Source organism: Aptenodytes patagonicus, chromosome 22 (assembly GCF_965638725.1).
Source record: "Aptenodytes patagonicus chromosome 22, bAptPat1.pri.cur, whole genome shotgun sequence".
NCBI classification, from domain to species: Eukaryota; Metazoa; Chordata; class Aves; order Sphenisciformes; family Spheniscidae; genus Aptenodytes; species Aptenodytes patagonicus.
The window spans coordinates 5339494-5360679 of record NC_134970.1 but is presented as its reverse complement, the minus strand read 5'-3'; the positions used below and the strand labels follow the sequence as shown (position 1 = coordinate 5360679).

General features: G+C 49.9%; 1 protein-coding gene across 4 annotated transcripts in view; it reads right to left on the bottom strand.

Annotated features, from left to right (window-relative positions):
- The window catches only part of BRPF3 (bromodomain and PHD finger containing 3), a 29146-nt gene extending 8108 nt beyond the window's left edge, over positions 1–21038 (bottom strand). The window contains exons 1-10 of one of the 4 annotated variants that reach the window (XM_076357831.1): positions 20749–21038; positions 13939–15341; positions 12741–12897; positions 11129–11260; positions 8962–9090; positions 8271–8583; positions 6883–7149; positions 6213–6716; positions 3751–3844; positions 1216–1313 (exon numbers count right to left, since the gene is read on the bottom strand). In XM_076357831.1, coding sequence (XP_076213946.1) covers positions 1216–1313; positions 3751–3844; positions 6213–6716; positions 6883–7149; positions 8271–8583; positions 8962–9090; positions 11129–11260; positions 12741–12897; positions 13939–15323 — 3079 coding nt within the window. In that variant the 5' untranslated portion in view covers positions 15324–15341; positions 20749–21038. Of the gene's footprint in view, positions 1–1215; positions 1314–3750; positions 3845–6212; positions 6717–6882; positions 7150–8270; positions 8584–8961; positions 9091–11128; positions 11261–12740; positions 12898–13938; positions 15342–18904; positions 18922–20748 lie in introns of those variants that run through there. The other 3 variants (XM_076357833.1, XM_076357832.1, XM_076357834.1) reach the window with 3 other exon arrangements.
- Between the last annotated feature and the right edge of the window lie 148 nt (positions 21039–21186).

Below are 21186 nucleotides of genomic sequence, written 5' to 3'. Positions count from 1 at the left end.
GAGAGCTCCTTTTTACTCCTCCTAAACACAAATATCTAGACTATTCTGACGCCACATGCTTTGGGGCTATTTGATCTCTGCAGGAAATGCCTCGTTCTAGTTGACAGAAGTCTATTAGCCATCAATTTTTTCAAACTTAAGTCAGAAGTATGGCAAAAGATCCATTCAAGACATGAATAACTAATCTGCCAGCTCCTGGTCCTGGAAAAGGAGTAATCTTCATTAAAGTGAATTTTACAGCAAGTAGTGCTTGCTCTGGCGGGGGAATGGTCAATACACTGGCTTTACCAGAAGTCAGACTGAATCTAGAAAAGGCTGAATACAACCCAAATGAGCACACTGCCAAGACGGATCTGATGTGCTTCTCCACTATTGCATTCCAAATGTATTCTTCCATTAATGAAATGATGTTCTAAAACACAGAATTGTCCCACTGATTCTAATTCTCCCGGTACCAGCTCCGCTCTGTAAGCTTATCTCCAAAGCAGATTGCTGAGCGCGTGGGGTCCAGGATAATAACGGTTCCCAGGGAGACAGGAGCCAGCGCATGGGAGCTGTACAGAGGGCACAGGCGTACCAGGGAGTCAAAGCTGAATTCTGATTTCAGCATAGACCTGCAGTAACTCTATCATTGACACACCGTAAGAAAGACAAGAATCTGGTCGTGTGAGCGCTGGAAGATCGTTTTAGTGCCTTGGGTAGTATTAGAGGAGTGTGACTTAATTTTACTGATGTATAGCACAGTCTGACAAAGTGACTTTGTTACAAAGACTTTGAAAGCGATGATAGCAATGCAAGAGGGAACAGCTATGAAGTCATCTCTGGAGAGACCCCTCTTGTAATTATGATTTACTGTTTGTATTGCAGTGTCATTAAAGAGAACTAGTCCCAAAACAGGGGAAGACAGGGCCAGGGACATTACACACACCAGACCTACTGAAAGCACCCATCTGAGGAGAACACAGGGCACAGGCAATGAGTAAAAGTGAAAGCAGGAAAACCTTTTATGCAATAACCTAAATTCGTTACAAAGCAGGTGATAATGCACAGGCAGGTCAGCAGTCTGATTTTATAATCTGGATAGTTCATGCAGGACTGGTTCCCGGCGTGCATTGAGACCTGCTCCCCCTGGTTCAGATGGATGTCAGCCCTACGGTGCGGTGGGACCGGAGCAGGGTGTTCCCCAAAGTGGGGCGGCTGTGCAGCCGTTCTCACCTGAGCTGCTGTAATCGGAGTCTCCATTCACACCTTCTAAGAAGGGCACCCGAGAAAGAGCTGGCTTCCCTCGACTTCGTTTGGGAGGCATCAAACCACTGTTCGAAAGATATGGAAAACAGATTACCCTTGAAAACAAAACCAAGTAAATGGATTCCCCAGCTCTGCTTAAAATACTGGAAAATTACTGTACTGGTGCATCATTGACATGAAAAGAACACTGAATAATTCAACAAAATGTCATCAATACATCTCTTCTGGTGCAAGTACAGTGGACATCATCCCAGCTTTGCCATGAGCAATGAAAGGGGCCAAGCTGTGAACCTGAGGAAGAAACCCAGCAAAGACTGGAGAGCTGATGCAGTGACGTGAGGCTTGGAGCTTGCATGAGCTCACCCAGCTGTGTACAGACTTCAGAGACGATAGAGCAGCCCTCCAACACGACTACAATACATATGCAATTGGACTCTTATCAGCCCATGTCCTGAACGTCCTTTCACCTCATCACTACAAACATTTCAGAAAATGGACTATCTCCACCTCAAGCAATCATATTTTTTCACTTACTGTAATTCTTTTTTTTCTTTTACAATTTTCTAATAAGCAATCCATTATGAGTTAATTTGGTGCTCAAAAAGAAAGACTGGAGAAAAAGCAGTAAACAGCTGTTCCTAAATAGAATAATTGTACAAGTTATCCATGAGACATCAGCTTGTTTTTAATTCCTTGTTTTGTGGGTGTCACATAGCTCTAATGTAATTTTTGCTATGTGAATTGTTTGCAATTATTGTAGTAAGCACTTACATCGCACTTTCCATCTTCAAAGTACTATACCAACACCAACTAACAAGCCCCCACGCTCCCCTGTGAATTCAGATTTGTCTCCCTCACTTACAGATGGGGAAATGGAGGCAAATACGGTGGGCTATAAGGCCAAGACATGGTTTGAAAGGGAGTTTCTGGCTCCTGGTCCTGTTCTGACAGCATCCTCACCCCATGAAGGCCCTCAAGGGCCCTCATTTAAATGACACAACTATGCACAAATCCAGGTCTCTCCTTTTTGTTCCCTTGGATGCGTCTCTTCACCTTACGATAGTTTATTGCAATAGCTTCTTGAGATCTGCACGGGGGTCATGGTACTATCCAGCTTACAGAAGAGGCAATGACTGAGCTGAGGATCTGGGCACAGAGCCCAGAGAAGAGGGGAGAGATGAAGAGGTGGGTGGGCGTCCCATCTCAGAGAAGAGCTGAAGGTCCTATGCCTCCAAGGGGCTCAGCATGTGCTAAGAGAGAGAATTTACTGGGGTGCCACGTGCTTCCCTCGGGCTGCCCCGCGCCTGACTTGTTGAGGTGGGATCACTCTGCTGCAGGGAAAAGCCCTCACACCAAAATTGCTCCTCCAAACCCAGGGCCTTGCCCCTTTTCATGGGCACAAAAGCCTTTGCAACCGGATTTGTAATGGAAACACTAACCAAACCTTAGCTACAACTGCAAAACTATATGCCTCTTTTGACAGCTACCATTTAGGATCACTCTGCATAGCAGAGCGAAGTTTTCATTTAAAAAGTGCTCCTGGGATTCAACCCTGCTGCAGAATAATTTGTTACACAGCTATTAGTTCTAAACTGTAGCCTCAGTCCTGAAAATGGGTGTGCATGGGGAGCTTTATGATTATAAGTGCCCAACTGACATTGCAAACTTGAGGTCTTACAGGACTAACTGAGCACATGCAGTGGGAGGAAGCATAAAATGTCTGAACATATTTCTCTAGTGATGGGTCATCAACCTCAGGGTCATCAAAGACAAGCAGAGGGCAATGACATGTTCAAGGCACTGAAATTATTACTAAGAATATCAACTAAGAAAGTCTTGCTTCTGCCTGTCCTGGACGATCTTAGCCATCAAGGTCAAATGTTCTCAGCCCGCTGCTCACAACTCACACAAACATGATTCTGGCATAATGCAGGTTTTACCGTGCAGCGAAAGGGCCGTGAAATGACTTGGGTGCATGTTAGGAGGGCTGCATAGGTAGATAAGACCAGAAAATGGATACGGTACCCATGAATGCCTACTGCATCTGACCAAAAGATGACAGATATTTGCTTTAAGTCTGTTCAGTCCTGTCTGAAGTGCCTAGTTCTGCTTTAAACCTCTGAGAGGAAGAAAGCAGCAATTCAGTAGGTGGTAGAAGTTCAGCTTCACCTGCAGTGCTGAACTAGACATTTGAGTTCAAGGTTTTTCTAGCTTTGGCTCTCAAGAACTGCAAGAAGGTATGCATCAGCAGAGAGGATGTGTATGCATTGAGAAACAGAAGCGTAACAGATACCCATTTGCTTGAAAAATCAAGCACTGCTTTTGGGACCTATAGCTTAAGAGGACGGGATGGAACCCAAGAAGCTTTTTCTCTTTAGGGTCAACACACAAAATAAGTAACGGTTTGGGCTGGGTTTTAAACAAAGAAGTCGAACGATAAAACCAGGCAGATTAATCCAGAGACCAGGTTTTCTGAGGAACAGCTTCACACGGGGCACTAACCTGCAGGCTTCAAACACCAGTCCACCGCCCAGGCCAGAGCTGCACTCGGAGTCAGAGCCGCTTTCTGCGTGCTTCGCAAAGCCGTTAGTCACTCCTGCCGAGGAGACAAATGGGAATCAGGCCAAAGAAGCAGCAGCAAGACACAGAGATGCTACCAAGACTCAGGTAGGGTCACTGTCCCATGACTGCCAGCCACAAAGATGCTGAGTACTTCAACCAGAGAGGGAAATTCTGCCCCGAGTTCCCCAGACTCAGCTGCAACCAAAACGTGACTAATAAAAGGTATTTCTACCCCCGACACATGAAAAATTAGGCTGTCTCTGAAGAAGTGAGTGCTGGAGAAGTGCCCGGGGATGGCATAGGAGAGCTCCACGCAGCACCCAGCTCGCTGGGCAAGGCCAGAGGCCAGGAAATGAACCACTTGCTCATCTGACTTCAAGTGTCATTTGGAAAAGACACGGAGGTTTCACGCTGACTGCCATGGACTTCTCCCTGCCTCACCCCGGGCCTGGCTGCCGGGCTGGTCCCTGCCCACGGGAGCAGGCATATAAAATCATAGCTTATTCGGTTATAGGTTCCTTGCTGGGAGAAAACCGCTCTAGGAAACTCATTGCTTCAATTTCTGGAAATGAGATTTTTCCAGTGGACAGAGCAGGCACTGAGGAAGCAAATTCCCCCTGGGTAGAAGGCGGCTCCCCACCACCTTCCTCTCCGGCAGTACAAATGTCACTGTAGCCGTAAAGTGGAATATTTCACTTCTTTGCCCCAGACGCTGACAGCGCTGGAAATCTTCCCTTCACTGCCAGGTTTCCTGCTCTGTGCCCCGGAGGGTTACCTACACAGAGAGCCAGGATCACCTCCGAGCTTAAACAAGATCCCACAACCAGGGACAGGCAGGGGTGGACAGGGAATGACCCCTGAGAGCATCCCCAAGCCCAGAACAGGCACAAGAAGCCAGATGACCACGGCCTTCCGCAATCCAGGGACCCATCGCCCCCAGGTTCCCCGTGGGCTCATCAAAAGCCCGCCAGCCATACAAAGGGCAAATTCATGCCAAGGCCACTATTGTTTTTCCAGCTATAAATATGGAATGGCCACAAGGAGCACATTTCTGGGAAACACCTTGTTCTGACAATCCCGATCACGCTGACCTGCTCCTGCGGTAACAGATTCGGCACACCAGACACTCCCTCCAGTTAGGAGAAATCAATTGTGTTTGAAACAGTGGAAGGGGTTGAATCACAAAAGCAGTGCTGCAACTCATAGGAAAAAGCCAGCAGTGCTGCTTCAGCAGAGGAAAAATGTCACTGCCTAGTTATCAGTGATTTTCCAGCACCCTGCCTTTATTTTCCCTTTTTTAATTTCAGCCTCTCATTCTGACCTGTATCAATTGCGGACAACTCCTCTCTGCTTTAATTACTGGCAGATGATGACGGTGAGTCCCTCAAACCTTTGGAGAAGCCATTTGTGTTTCCTTTAACCTGTCCTGGTAAGTCAGTCCTCACATTCAATTGCTTTCCTCCCACTCTCGATTTGCTAGCAACCTTCTGACAGCCAAGTAACTTTAAGGTAATATTTGAGGTATGGGCTAAGTCAAGCCTTACAGATGGGAACTGTCCCATGATGGCTGTTAACACAGAATTAAAAAGAAATCACATTGCTGTCACTCAGATGTTCCTTTTTCACTTTGTCTCTTTCCAAATTTCATCTCAGCTGCTTATTCTCATTTGCAGATCTAATTTGAAAAGGAACCTGCTCGGTATTCCCACTAATTTTATTTAAACCCCAGAACTGAGGGTACAGCTGATGTAAAAGTAATGTTTAACATCTTATCTTCCATGGGTGCTGTGGTACCGGTCCACTGCACACTTCCAACCAAATGCACCATTTCTGCAGCAGGAAACTCTCACTCCTAAGAGTGACCGAGGCAACGCAAACCCTTCCGCGAGGGCAGGAATGCCAACACTTCTCAGCCCTTACTGGAGAGCCCCGAGTCTCCAGCCAGGCCATTCAACAGCTTTGCAAGCAGCTGGGCACGTTGGTTGGCTTGCCCTACAAAAAATGGCAAACTCTCTCTTACAGTAGCCCTGCTGACTGGTAAAGGGAAGAATTACTTGTGACCTCCCTGGGCTTCATCTTGGTACCTTTAAATGTCTAAAATGGAGGTGTCTAGGGCTGAACTAAGTTACCAGAAACTCCGTGTAGAGTCAGTGGAGAAGAGAGGTGCAACTCATTATGGACATGTCTTGTCTTGTCTGCTTTATTTTAGAAATCTGTGGAAGAGTTGAAGCTTTTACCAGGCACATCTGGTTATAGGGACTGTATTTCCCCCCAGCATAAACTGAGTTTCAGGTGAGCAGTTTGGATGCAGATGTCTTTACTTGGCCCCAGGATTCCCACTCCCTCAGCCCTATCTCACAGTTTCCAAGGGTACAGAAGGAAGAGAAATCCCAAGGAATTACCTCTCTGTCCCGCCTGCCTGGGCGACTTCTCTCCATCGCTCTCGCTGCAGGTCCTGCTCTGCAGTCGCTTCCGAGCTTGTCGCTCCCCATCAGGGCGGGAGGGTGAAAGCTGCCCGCTCTGCCCGTGGTCCTCCCCGTTCTCCAGGGAGCAGTCCAGGCCTCTTTGCAGCTTCACCCCGTTCTTAGCTTTTTTAAAAAGGACAGATGTCCGTCGGCCCACACCGCTGAAGGGGGGGCTGGCAGGGGTGTCTGCAGGCGGCAAGGCCAGTCCGTTCAGGCCGTTGTCACTGAGCAGGCGCTGGAAGGCTTGGCTCTCCCGCTGCAGCGCCTTCTTGTCGAAGAGTTCCCTGTCCGACATCACCCTCTTCTGCAGCTGATTCAAGGACTTGCTTTCACTGATGGGTTTGAGTGTTGGAGGGTCCTGCAGAGAGTCCAGCTCTGAGAGGGAGGGTGCAGGTCCTGTGGGCTCCAGGGTGGGAGGGTGCGGGGGCTTGGCATCATCTGCTAAAGGAATAAAGAATCTGCTTGAACATTTTAGAAAAAGTTATTGCCCAAACTACCAACAGCCATTCCCATCTTTCACTAGGGCCGCAGACAGGAGAAACAGCAGGTCTTGACTGTTGACATGCACTAGGAGAGCTGGAGCTAAAATCCTGCTGCAACCTCTCACCTTTCTCCCCTTCCTCATCCCCTTCCCTTGATGTTTTATCCAGCCCCTCTTCCCGCAGCACAGGCTCCCCGTTGGGCATGGTCTTGTTCTGCTGCTGGGCCAGCTTCTGCCGAATGGAGTTGATCTCCCGTCTCAGGAGCCGGATGCGTCGTGTCCGGGCGCCGCTGGACCGCATGCTGCTCACCATGTCTAGCTTCTCCAGCAGCTCCTTCAGCTGTGCCTCCAAGGAGAGGTGAGCCCGGTTCTCCGGGAGGAGGATGTTATCCACTGCATCAAAAGAGAGCGTAACAGTGAAGGGAAGGAGCACGGCTTCTTGAAGAAGGGAACTCCACTCCTGCATTTGGGACCACTGCCATGCCTCATTCCCACTGCTGCTATTCATGAACCAACTGCTTTAGTCAGGAGCAGTTGACCTTGGAGCTCGGACTTCCCTCCTTTGGGTAAAGAGGAGCTGATTTAACTTGCACTGCCCTCCAGTTCCCATTACTGTCCCAGGGGCAACAGTAAAAGAACATGTGTCTGCACACACAAGACAGCTCACAGTCCAGGTCCTTGGCAGAAACCTATTTCATTGCCAGATTAAACGACAAAATCAGACCACAAACAGAACTGGCCAACACATGACATGTTTGCCATTCCTCTGGCTCTGCTGAAGGGCTGGCATCCACCAGAGCAGAGCAGACAGCTGGGGGCTGTGCTATCGTACACCAACATAAATTTCGTAACAGACTGTCCGTCTGCATCCAAGAGGGCTGCAACATTTCGGAAACGGACTGCAGACTGCGAGCTCTGTGTGCTGGATGGCAGCAGTATTCTGTACTAAGTTTAGCCAAGTTATTCAACCAATGCATTGGAGCTGCATCTCAAGACAGCTATGGGAATGGATGTGGTCATGTTGTGAATGGAAAGTCTCGGCTAGAAGGACTGCTTGGGTTCCAGTACCTTAACCCCACACCACCCCCTCCCAGCCCTCAGTGCTCCATCTAACCCAATTGCTCTATACCTTGCCAATTTACAATGAAATATATGAGCTCTCCTCAGAGCAAAAAATCCTAGATCCACCTTTGTATTGTTCTTTAAAATACCAAGTTTATACTACAGCCATGGCACAAATCAAACAGCATGGGCAGTCACGAGGCTCTTCTGAGGCAGACATGCACTAGGAGAGCTGGAGCCAAGCTGCACCTAGCTCTAAGTGCCTGGCTCACCTGAAATCCTGCTCTTTGAGGCTACGAAGGAGTTAGATATATGCTTAAGTAAACAGATGGATAGAAAAATTCTTGTATGCTGAGTGACAGCTATGACTTTCACGCAGGCTGAGTGACATGCTCAGAACAAAGAACACAGTTATGATCTACCTGCAAAAATAAAGGTTAATAAACACTCACCATCCTCCCAAGAAAAGCGGTAAAAGTCCTCGGTTTTGGGTGACTCGGGCAGGTGAATCCCCACATCAGTGTCAAAGCCGATGTTTTCAGCCTGCCGCCGTGCATGACGCAATATCGCTCCTCCGAGGTCTCTGAGCCGGACAGCTGCTCGGTGGAAAATCGTGTCTTTAGCATTATACCTCATGCAGTTGGTAACTATAAGGTTAAAGTCTTCCTCAAACTCATCCAATGTTCGGTACAGGTGGGACTCCAGCTTCCGCCTCATGGTGGAAAAATCCATTGGGTTGGAAATGAATTCCAGGTAATCTGGAACCTAAACATATAAAACCTGTACAATTACAAAAACCATTTACTAGCCAACTAGAGCGCATCCATCATAAGCACTCTTAATGCCCTTTCCACCGGCAAGGGGCAGTGCCAGCAGTTCATTTCTGTGTCACCCAGTCAAGGCAGACACATCCTGGCTCTGCAAAACATTACTTGTCTGAGACGTGCTGAAGCTTCCAGAAAACAATACCCTTTTTCGGCCTGGAAGGATACCCACATTGTGAGTCCTCTTTGAGATATTCTTTAGTCCACCAGCAGCTTGGGACAAGGTGGTTTGTGCTTCCAGGGTTATGACAGCACATGAGCTTCTGCCCAGCAATACCTCATCTACAACCCGTTAGACACCTCTAGGAAAGAGACTTGCCTCGTTCAGGTTAACAGGCTCTGCGAAGATCTGGGCAGCATCCTTCTCCTGCAGCAGGTCCAGCGTTGTGCGTAGAAGTACATTGAAAGGGGTCAGCTGTAGCTCCATGGCAGCCTGCTGAACCTTGACCTGGGAACGGGAGAACAGCGATGAGCACAGTTATTGAGGACAGGGTATGTGAGTGGTGTCTCCCTCCGGTTTCTCCCGAATCATCACCCCAGCTCTACTCAGTGGTGGAAACCTCAGGTCATCATACCACTGGTCTGGTAGACTCACTGCTGAGGAATTTCTGGCAAACACCTTGTGCTCCCCATGTGCAGGATGCACATTAGCAGACAGCACTTTGCAGAGTCTAACTGCACAGTCCAATCCTTTTGTATGGGGAACTCCTGTTTATCCAACCTCATAAAGCCAAAACAAGAGGAAACCCCATAAAATTAACAGATAACACAACTAAAAATGAAAACAGGAAGAAGCTTTTCATGCCTGGCAAATTATCCTGTAGAACTCCCTGCCTCAAGACATTATTATGCCAATTAGCAACATTATACAAAAGTTAAAAGTATGTAGGCGTCTACACAAACAACAACATCCATAATTAGACTAGAGAGCATAAACAAAGTCTAAGATATAAGCTCTCACACTTCAAGGCAGAAGCCAAATAACAACAGTGGTTAGATGTTTGCAAATTCCTAATACAGTTTCTTACATCCTTTATGAAGTCTCTAATACTGCTTGATTTCAAGCAAACAAGGTGTAGCACTGGTTTGATCTCTTACACTGAAACCCTACTCAAAGGATACTGGAACAGGGTAGAAGTATTTATTTCTCCTTTAACGTTTTAATTTCTTTGATCTTATAATCCCTCATTATGTCATTAAATCAACCACTTCAGTAGCAAAAGAAAGCAAGTCTGTTTACATAAAGCAAACTGTATTTGATGTGCTCAGCAACAAGACAGCATCAATAAGAAAATGAATGAAGACGGATACAAAGACCACACTCTTCCCCCAAAACACCAAAGAAGCTGAACAAAGACTCAGGACTCTGGAGCATCCTTTTCACCCAGCTAAAAGCTGGGCTGCGATAGAGCTAGATACGCTTTTCTGTGATATCTTATCCTTTATAAAGCACACAATAGTTTCAACAAGCTTTTATGGATTTAGCCAACTGTGATATGGATATATCAAGATATCAAAAGCAAACAGAAACAAAGCCCAAGAGTGATTTTTTTTTTTTTTGATCCTCCTACCTAAAATATGTCCACACTGCAAGCAGGATTGAGCCACTGCTGTAAATCAGGGACAACGTAGCAAATGAACCAGTGCTGGCATCGAAAAGACTCCAGAAAAGCTGTGGGCAGTTTCGGGCCACAAAAAAATAGCTTGCAGAAGGGCTGTGATCACAGAGGATGCTGCTTTCCCTCTGCCTGGCTCCCTGCAGACAGCCTGAGTGCCTAGCAGCAGGGAAAGCACCCAGGCAATGCCTGAGGCCACGTGTGAAGACTCACCGTGCGCAGGGTCTTTCATGAAGCTGTCCGTGAAGATACTTGTGCCAGAGAGCACAGTTGTGGCTGCACCGTCCAGCCAGGTACGGCAAGCAAAGACCCTCAACAGGCAAAGCTGGCAAGCACGGGAAGTAAGGGTGCAACTTTGGAGAATTGCACACAGATCAAAGAGGAATCAGTAAATAGTCTCCATCTTAAAACTGGGTCTTCTCAAAAATGTACTTAGAGGCAAAACACAGGAATTTTTAGCTTTTGAAATGCAGAGAATTGTGATTTAGACCTCTTCTCTGGAGCAGGTGTTACCAAACTCCTGAAATAAACATTAAGGGAGATCAAACTTCCACTCTACAAAACACCCGGTCCATGCCCAGAAATAGAAGAGGTGCTGTAGGTCAGGAATCAAATCCACCGTCAGTTATGCAAATACATTTTCCCAGCACTCTGCAGCCCAGCACCCGTTCTGAGGGCAGAGGCTGAGCAGCCTGAGACTGTGACTGACACAGGGAGAGATGGCCACTCTGCACATCCAAAAGCCAGACTCTATGAAAAAAGGAAAAGGCTCAAGAAGAACTGTCGTGTTCCTCCTCTGCCTCCTGCGACACAGGGTGCTAGCACGGGACTGAAGCTAACTGCAGCAACTTGACAGCCAAAACTACCTACCTGCTCCCGTTTGAGTTTTTCCCTCTTACGGATCAGCTCGATGAGCAGCCGTGCCCGCTCCAAGTCATGCCGCAGTTTTTGCCAGTACTTCAGCTCTTCCTTCACTGCACTGGTCTTCTCATCCTGCTCCTTCTGTAAGACAGAACAGTGGGGTGAGATGAAAAAACACAACTGGCCTCCTGCGTTTCCTCCTCTTTCTAGGCGTCCCCTGTGAATTGCTCTCATAGCCTTCCTCCTGTCTACTAGTCTCTTGTTCAGACTATGTCCCCTCCTTCCTACAGCATTTAGCTGTCTAACAAACACAACATCAGCCTTTCTGGATTTTACGTTATCTGTGAAGTTAGGCATAAATCATACTGTAGCTACACTCTGGGAACACGCTTCAGTGCATGCTCATGTACAGCCTCCCTGCTTTTATATCCGAGTTCATTACAGAGGCTGGAAATTCTTTCTGTTGGCTGCTGTGCATCGAAGAGGCAGCCCAAAGCGTTTACAGTACAAACGCAGGCGAGCAAAAGCATGGGAGAAAAGAGCTATTATTATCCTCTTCGTAACCAGTAAGAAATAGAGCCACGGAAAGAGATTCACCAAAACACAAAGGAACAGCCAACGCTGGGAGATGAGCTCACACCTTCCAAGACACAGTTCAGTGGCTTCGCAACGCAATCATCCTTCTTCTCCTAAATCTGTAGCTTTTGAAATGGTTTTGAGGATATAGCTGAAGTGCATATACTTTTCGCATGATTGCCAAGAGAGGACAATTGCTTCACAAGATCTTGATGGTTTATATTTATAGGACATTTGTTTTTAAGAACTCACTCACGGTAAATTGCCAACTTAATACACCAAGGAAATGCTGCACTTCCCCAAGCACCAGACTGATGAATGGGAAATATTTTTTTTATTAATCACTCAGAGCAGCCTTTATACAAACCAAAAGCCCATAAATTCCTCCAGCTACAGTAAAAATATACGTGCACAACGTGCACAATGCCTACTGACAGGCTATGTTAGAGGGTAGAGTCCGACTGCTTCATTACTTCACCAACTACTTCTCATGCCAAACGCAGTGCTGTTTAATAGCATCGAGATCGAGTGACTCTGGACGCCAGCTCAAAGGAGGAAGCAAAGGAGTCCAGAGCTGATGATTATGCCTAAACTTCCATATGAATGTACATGGGAGGGTCAGAAATTGAAGCTGCAGGAAGAATGACCCAAACTGGAATTTGGCCAGGACTCCGGAGCTAACACCCATTTTCTTGAGGAGGGGATCTTGAATCACTCGTGAGGAACGTGATTTTATGATTCATCTAAGAGATCAGTCCAAGGGCCCATCACACCCTTGCACAATCCTGGGTCTCCTGACTCAGGGGAAAAACTCATACCGGCTGGCTCATCAACACCAATTCTGGTGGCACAACGGATATCCCACTGATACACTAACTCAGCTCTTCAGGCATGAGCATACCAAGAGGAGACCAAAAGAGACTTAAATCAGGTCACCCTCTGATCCTTTCACCTTCACTCCCCTTCCCAGCCATGCATCAAGCGCATCTCCACCCACAATGCAAGCTCTCCGTCCTCCCACGCGGGTTCAGCCGGGGACCAGTACCTGTTCCGCGTTCCTCTGGGACTGGAGGTGCGAGTGCAGCCGCCGGATGAGGGGCACCCCGTTCCTCGCCTGCCGCTTCAGCAGCCAGTAGTTGTGGAGCCTCTGCATGAACTGGTTCTTCCTCTGGAAGGAGAGGCCACTGCAGATTTTGTTCAGCCTAAAGGAAGCAAAGAGGTGTCATGGAGCCACCTGCAAAGCAATCGTGACTCTGCGGACCCTGGTGATACCATCAGGTTTCCCAACAAAGCTTTGTGGTGGTGTGTCAATGCACGCTCTGAACTACACATGCAACTGGTACAATCTGGGATCTCCCCACCGCGAAGACATACGTGCCTACTTTTCACAATATATCCCTATTTCAGTAGCAGCTCGGCTGGAGGCTCTCACCAAGCACTTGCCACAGCACGGTCAAAGTACGCAATCACCAATTCGGCTCCCAGCCTTAATTTCAGATCTACTTTCAGTGTCAAGAACTTTCCTGGGGGTCATTTCAGCCTGATGTTATTAAGCTGAAGTCTGGGAAACTAACGTGACAGGAGTCCAAAAATAATACAGCACCTATTTTAACCTTTTCAAACCATTTGTTAGATTATACATGGTGCCTTACCAGCAGCTTTCCAAAGCTTATCTGTTAAAATACTGGCGACACATCACCACACTTCCGCAGGCACCAAACGAAAATTCAGCACTACCTAGTTCTGCATGAGAGAGAGCTGGGAGAAAAAAAATACACAGGCAAATTCAAAGCTGCTTGCAACACTGACAGGTTTGACATGCTCTGTAACAAAAGGGGAAATTAAGAAACTATGAAATGAGGAGATTAAAAAAAAAAATTTAATAGCAGGATGACCTCTATCTGCCTGCCAACTTGAAGTATTTTAAAAACACCTTCACAGCCATCTATGTTAATTTGGATGCTCGATGGGTGTTTGCTGTTAGGGACCATCAAGGATTCTGCATTACATGACAGTTTGGGACGGCTGCTCAGCAAATCAGGGAAACCACAGTGTGCCAGTGACACTCACGTGGAAGAACACTGGTCAGGATGATTCTGCAGAGCATGCTTTGAACACGGTTATTGCTACGTCTTGACTGGAGACAGCGTTTCCAAGGTCAGTGACGAGAGGGACCAAGTGCTCAAAACAGACCCTGTCCAGCTCCAACTGTCCAGCTCCTTCCCTAAACCTGCCACACTCACCTGTAAGAGGGGATTTGTGCGACTGTCACCATGGGCACAGACGAACGCCCGTTGGTCACATCACCAGGCTTCTTTTTGATCTTCTGCTTCAATTTCATTTGGTTCTTTTTCAGAGACCCTTTGGGAGGGCCAGAATTGGCTTCCTCCTCTCCCTCCTCCTTCACAGTGTCCTCCTGCCTCTCACCGCTAGCAGCTAGGGACCCTTTTTTCACCATCCCAGGTGGGGAATGACTCTCACAAAAGGCAGTCTTGCGCACGGTGAATGTCGTGCCGTTGATGCTGGTCTCCCTCATGGGTTCAATCTTCATGAAGAGACCAGCCCGCTGGGCACAGGTGACGTGGAAGGCAGTATAACAGTTCACCTTGTGGCACTGGATAGCAGCTCCCATGCCCTTCCGCTTGCAGATATAGCATGTGAGCTTCCACCGAGCCGGGGGGATGTTATTTATCCCTTCAATAGGCTCCAAGAACACAGTGTTTGCAAAGCAGACCTCTGGGATCCAGATGGCACAAACAACGTGAGCCCAGCGGCCATCGCTGGTCTGCTTGAAGGCTCCACCTTTGTTCGGGCAAAGGACACAATCCACAGGGCGAGAAGGGGACTGTAAGCAGCAGCGGCAAAGCCACTGCCCCTCGGGGATATAGGGCACGCCGTAACACTCCTGGTGCACAGCCAGATTGCAGATATCACAGAACAGGATGACGTTGCTGTTGTGACACTCGTCGTCCATGCAGACGCAGCAGAAGGCATCCTCATCGATGAGGGACTGCTGAGCCCCGTTGTTCCGGCTCTCAAGGTACGACTCCTTTTCCAACCGGTCCACCAGCAGCTCAAAAGTGTCAGCAGAAACTGTCCCATAACCATCGTCCCTCCTCTTCTCGTTGACCATTTCCAGCCAAGCCAAATCCTCCTCATCCATGTCATACTCCACCTCTACGTCAAGGTCTTCAGGAGGCTTTTCAATGTACCGGTAGTAGGCGGCAGGGAGAGGAGGGGCATCTGGCTGGCTGAAGGAGTCCACCACACGGAAGTTGGGCTGGGGTAAGTGTAAAGACGTCCCTGGTGCATGTTTGGAGCAGGACTCCTTCTTCTTGCCTTTGGAAGGTGTTTTCTTAGATTTGGAAGGGAAAAGGGGCTGCTCGCTGTTTTCCTTGTTGCTGTTGCACTCTGTGATGTCCTGGGCAGTCAGCTCGTCCTCCGTGATGATTTTTAAGGGATCATAGATGCTGATGCGATGAAGCCGCCCATCGATGTCTACCTCCACAATCCGCTGGGCTTGAGCGTACGTCAGGGTCTCCCGAGTCGGTGAGCACTTGAGGCTGTAGGGCGAGGGAGAACGCCTCCCCTCCAAGTTCTGCCGGGACCTCCTCCGAGGCTTCCTCATCGCTGCGGTCCAGAGACCCTGTAACAAAACAGCACAGAGGACAGTGTAAGCCAAGGAGACAAGCAAGGAGCAGCACAGATTCAACAACTCACTCAGCGTTGCAATAGAGCAACATTTCTACTAGAGACTCCAGCAATTTCAGGCTTGCTGAGGCGTCTTTACCTTCTTACATACAAGCAGGTAATGGATATATCAACCATTTCTTGCAATGTGTATCACAGCAATGCACAGCACCCTCCAACCTTCTCTATTTGCATGCCAGGAGACGTATATACCCCCGTACCACTGGATGAGAAGAACTGAAATACATTTTACAGCATAGCATCCAAACACTCTGCTGTGCGTTCAGCTCAGCAAACCATTCAGATCCCCCAAAATTCAAACAGCACTTATCACATCCGCTTGCGCCGTTCACATACTGAGTTCACACAAGCCAAGGAGTTCTCTGTACTTTTGCCTGCGGCTTTTCTTTTACATCCCCAATAGCACACAAAATGTGCTGGATGTTTTCCAGACGGAAAGGAAAGCACTGTTCCTGCCCCGTGAAAGCAGTTCCCAATTTTTTGTGTCACTGAGCTCCATAAGAGAAAACTAGCAGTGCTCCCTCAGTCCAGGAGGGAGCCCCTCCAATTTTCCCACCCCAGGGCTGCCACCACCATTTCTTCCTTTCCCACACTGCGGATGCAGAAAGTCCCGTAATGAAAAATCATCCTCCAGCTTTGCTTTCCCTTCTCTCGCAGATGTAGCTGTTCCTTATACCACTCTCCAGACAGTGTGCACTGAATGGACCACGTCCTTCCCAACATACAAAATGGGTCACAAAAGCCCAAACAGAACCAGAGGATGAACTGAGCAACGTAGCGGGTGCTAGATGTGCGTCCCTTCTGCTCCTCGACGGGATCCATGAGGAAGCGAAGGGGAATGAGCATGGGAACGAGCAGCATGGGTCCAGATGGACTTACTAGTTTTGGCTCAGCGTTAGCCCCTCTGGAGCCACAATCCGTGTTCAGGCACCTGAGCTGGTTCTGCATGGAGGGTCCACGGGGGTATGAGCAGGAAAGCAGCAAGACAGCTTCTGGACTGCACCAGGAACCGTGCAATGGTATTTGCTCAGAGCCTTAACGAAAAGCCCAAGCCAGCTCTGCCCTCGCAAACTGCTAATCAGCAACCCAGATAATTATTTGAGAGTCGGCTCCTGACATTAAGGAGGTGCCCATCAAGGGGGAGCAGAGCAGAAGCCTGAAGCCGGCGAGACGAGCTGGGGGAGGATGGAGACGCAGCGGCAGGAGCCCGGCAATCTGAGGGCAAAGGAGGGAGGCAGCGAAGAGGGAAAGCGGAGAGGAAGCCAAGTGAGCAATGCAAGTGAGAAGGGCAGTGTCAGGGATGGGAACATGAGTTATGGGAAGAAACGGGCTGAGGCTGAAACAAGCCGGAAAGGAGACAAAGAAAAGCAAATGTAAAATCTTCTCGAGAAGATAAGCCAGCCCAGAGCTTATCTGTTGCCATGCAGAGGCCTGAAGCAGCACCTCACCCTTATTTAGAGCAATCCACACTTTCAGCCCCTTTCTGTGGGACCCGCAGACAAGAAAATACACTACAAACCCATAATCTGTACTTAGTCGTTGCATTATTTCTGCTCTGTGAAGGACATAGCTCCACAAACCCTCAATCGTGTGAGTCAGAGCAAGCAGCACTTTGCAGGACCAGGACCTACAAGAAGTCCTGAGCTTACTCCAGAAAGACGTAACAAATTCCAGGAGCGACACGTTTCTCTTGAAAGTACTGGCTCTGTGAACCATGAGCCTAAGCCATGATACAACATGTGCCCTAAGAAACAAACAGGCTTTGGGAAAACTTTCCAAACTCTCCTTTGCATCCACAGAAATAAGCTGCAGGTGCCAGTTTCAGTACGCACACCCACAATGATGGAGCCTGTAGGCACAATTTAATTTCAGATAACAATTTCTACCTGAAAATATAGGTACCACAAATTTCAGGACCTTTGCCTTGAAACTCTAATCAGCCACTTGATCAGCAGACTGCAGACACCCGACTGCACTTGTACCAGCTGAGCTCCAACAGCTTCAATCAATAGGAAAAAAGAATTCTAAAATAAGGGTATAAAGGCAACTTGATCATCAAATGAAAAAACTAGAAAATCCTGCTGACAAACAGCTCTCTTACAATTCAGGCGGGTTATGAGCAAAGAAGATACTGGAGGCAAAAAGAGATATGAGCAAAAAGATATTGGAGGATAAAGTAATTAGCATGAGCTGACCACACTCGTATTTAATATTGTGTTCAGGAAAAAACAAAGCATTAGCCGATTGCTGGGAGTGCTGAGGGACACGCAAATTTCAGCAAAACAAGCACCTCAAGGAAGGGTTATTTTACCTGTTGATGGGAAAAACAAGGGTACGGTGTTCCTGTTGCTTTAGTGAAACAATCAGTGTATTGTCTAGAGAAATTACCCAAAATGGGCTTTCCACCACAGCGACCGACTGCCATAAAACAACCCATTTGTAAAACACACAATTACTTAGTGCTACGCAGAAGCATCTAAAATGGCATGGAAATTGCTGCCAGGGAGACCTGAGCGCCTGGGATAAGACATGCACCTGGATATTAGGAGAGACACAGCTACCCACCTCCAAAATACCTTGAAAGCAGCAATGAAATGAACTCAGACACGCTGAGCTGAACACTGAGACCTTGTCTGCAACACAAACTTCGAAGCAGCAATCTAGGAATGTTTTGATCTTCCTGGCACACTTGAAAACACCTCCCAGCCACAGATAAAAAAGAATCCCTCTGCAAACAGCACCCGTGCACGCTGAAATGCTAAACAGACTTGACTTCAGCGGGGTTAAATGCTATTTCAGCCCATGCTGATTCTGTCCCACCACGGACAAAGGTTGCTGATGTGAAAGCAGAAGGTTCAAACAGTTGTCCTCTCAGTCGCCACAGCGTGCTCAAGGCTTTCCAAAAACCTCCCATCATCCATTTCCGCTGGGTATTGTGCCAGGAGCAGGGGGTGAGGTTCCTAGAGAGCACAACTGAGCAAACAACGTGGCTACAATGCACAAAGTCACCGGAGAGGAACTTATTTCTACCCCACGAGTTCGCGCAGGAACGGTTCAGTTCTCCCGAGCAGCGGTTTTCACACCTGTGGGCCAGTGGTGCCTGGGGGCTGCAAAAGGCAACTAAGAAGAACAAGCCCATCATCAGGAGACTTAAATTTACTATAAGGGGTTGAAAGCGCCACGTATATAAAACTGGAGAGACCCACGTATCGAACAATATCACAATACAGGCCCCTATTGTACACGCACCCTGGAAAATCCAGCACAAGTGGATCCACTAAAGGAAGGGCTAAACATTGCCGTGATTTACACCCATGCAATACTATGTTGGCCCATTTCTGAGGGGCAGGGGCACCCTCTCGCACCGGGGGCACCCTCTTGCACCGCAGAAGACCTCAGTCTCCTTCCCACTCCTCCTTCCCGCCGCAGTCCTTCTTTCCAGCCTTCCCACGCTGACAACCAAGGATATTCTTTCCAGCACCAGGTTTCTTTGCTAACCTGCGAGGACACAAAGCTGGAGCTCAAGGCAGTGCTGCTGGGGGAGTTTCCTGGCCCTTTCCAGCATGGCTTGGGGAGGCCAGTGAAGAGCTAGGTCCCTCGACAATGAAGACCTTCAGTGATTTGCAGCGAGGAGGCGGCCACCTGGACCTCAGCAGGCAGCAGCAGCAGATGGGAACAACGTGGCTCTCGTTCCACTCTGGTGCACCGTGATTACCGGCAGTGGCTACAGCTCATACAGCCGTAAAAAGTTTGGGGTCTGGTGTTACCAGAGACTGCCTCTCTCCAGGACACCAAGTCAAACGTGAGGTCTGGAGACGCTCCTCCTCGTCGCCGTCCGGCGCTGGCAGCCACGCAGCTCCAGGCCGGCACTTGTCGCTGTTTGCTGGGATTTAAAACCCGTTCCTGCGCAGCAGGGAACGGACATCTACAGAGCTGTTTAAGAAACGCATCCATAAAATAAAGGCAGTGGATGCCAGAGGAAAGAAACAGCCTGGAACAGTTGTGGCCTCCTTTCCACCTTCCTTTCGCCAACTAAAATGCCAGGCGAAGCTCCTGCCGCCCCGCCGATGTCCCTCCACGTTCCCACCACATCCGTGCTTTCCACGGGCCCATATTCGCCCCACGTGCCTGCCGAGGGTTTACACTCCTTGCGCCCACGCTGACGCCTACAACGAAGCGTGTCAGTGCTCAGCAGAAGTCGCGGAGAGCCACTGACCCAGAGCCTGCCCCAGCACACACAGAGATCTTTATCTGTAACCAAGTCGAGCTGACGGGAGATGCACCAGGCCGCAGGAGGGGAGCTCCCTCCAGAGCGGAGAGGGTGCGAGGCATTATGTTGGGCTGCAGATGAAGTTTAAGGTAAAGTCTGGGCTCAGCAACAGATGGCGTGTGCCACGAGCTGTGTCTGGCCTCAGCAGCAGCACTCTGAGGGAACCGTGACGTGCCATGAGCTGTGCCTGGCCTTAGCAGCAGCTGAGGGAACCGTGACATGCCATGAGCTGTGCCTGGCCTCAGCAGCAGCTGAGGGAACCGTGACATGCCATGAGCTGTGCCTGGCCTCAGCAGCAGCGCGCTGAGGGAACCGTGTCACGCCATGAGCTGTGTCAGGTGCTGGCCGGGAGCTCCTCTCAGGAGCTCCCCTGCGCAGCAAGGACCACGGGATCCCTGCAGGGAGCCCCAGTAGCAGCCAGCGATCTGGGTCAAGACACAGCAGGGATCTGGACAAAAATAAAGCCGCCCCCGGGGGAGGAGAAGGCGCGGCGGGTGCGTCCGATGAGCTACGCCGGTCTCAGCACCGGGCCCTGCCCCAGTGGGCCCACCGCCCCCCGGGGAGCGAGAAAAGTCCCTAAGGAGAGAGGGACTAGGGCGGGGGAGAGCGAGAAACAGCGCAGGAGCACCGGAAGGCTATTGGCTGTCGCTGCCGTCCATCCCAACTCCACCACCAATAGCAACGCAAGGCTTTGCGGGTCTAAAGGGGGGTGCGCTCGGCCCCGCCTGGGCCAATAGCGAGGGAGAAGGTGGGCGGGGCCCCCACGGGCACAGCGAAGAGGGGGGGCCAAGATGGCGACAAGGGGGGGGCCCGGCTGACACGGCGCTGCCCGTTCCCCCTCCCCAGGCGCTCGCCGCCGTCGCCCCCTCCTCGGCGAGGGGCCGCGGGCCGCTCCCGCCGCGCGGGGACCGAGCGGGGACCCGGGGGGGGGGGCCCGCAGGCTGCGGCGCACCGGCCTCCCCCGGCTCCTTCCCGCCCGCCCGGTCACCTTCCCGCGACCCCGGCGCGCGGGTGTGTGAGGGAGGAGACCCCCGGAGGGAAGGGTGTCGCGGCCTCCCGCGCAGCGCTTTACCTGGCCGCCTCAGCGCGCCGCCGCCGCGGCGGTCTCCACCGTTGCCGCCGCCTCCTTTTTGGGGATTTTTTTTTTGTTTGTTTTCTTTTGTTTTTTTTTTTCCTTTTTTTTTTTTTTTTTTAAATCCTCTCTTTCCGACTCCCCCTCCCCTCCCCCCTGGGGCGGACGGGCTCACCCAGCCGGCGGCGGGAGGGGAGGGCACAAGATGTCGGCTCCGTCCGCTCCGGCTACCGCCGCCTCCTCAGCGCCGCCTCCTCATGCCGCTGCCGCCGCTGCTCCCGCCGCTGCCGCTCCGGCCCCGGTGCCGCTTCGCCCCCCACCACCCTCACCTCCCCCCCGCTCCCCCCCCCCCCCTCCCCGGGGCCCCGCTCGCTCCAGCGCCCCCGCCGATCCCGGTGCTGTGTGGAGGAGAAGGGGGGGAGCAGGGGACACACGCAC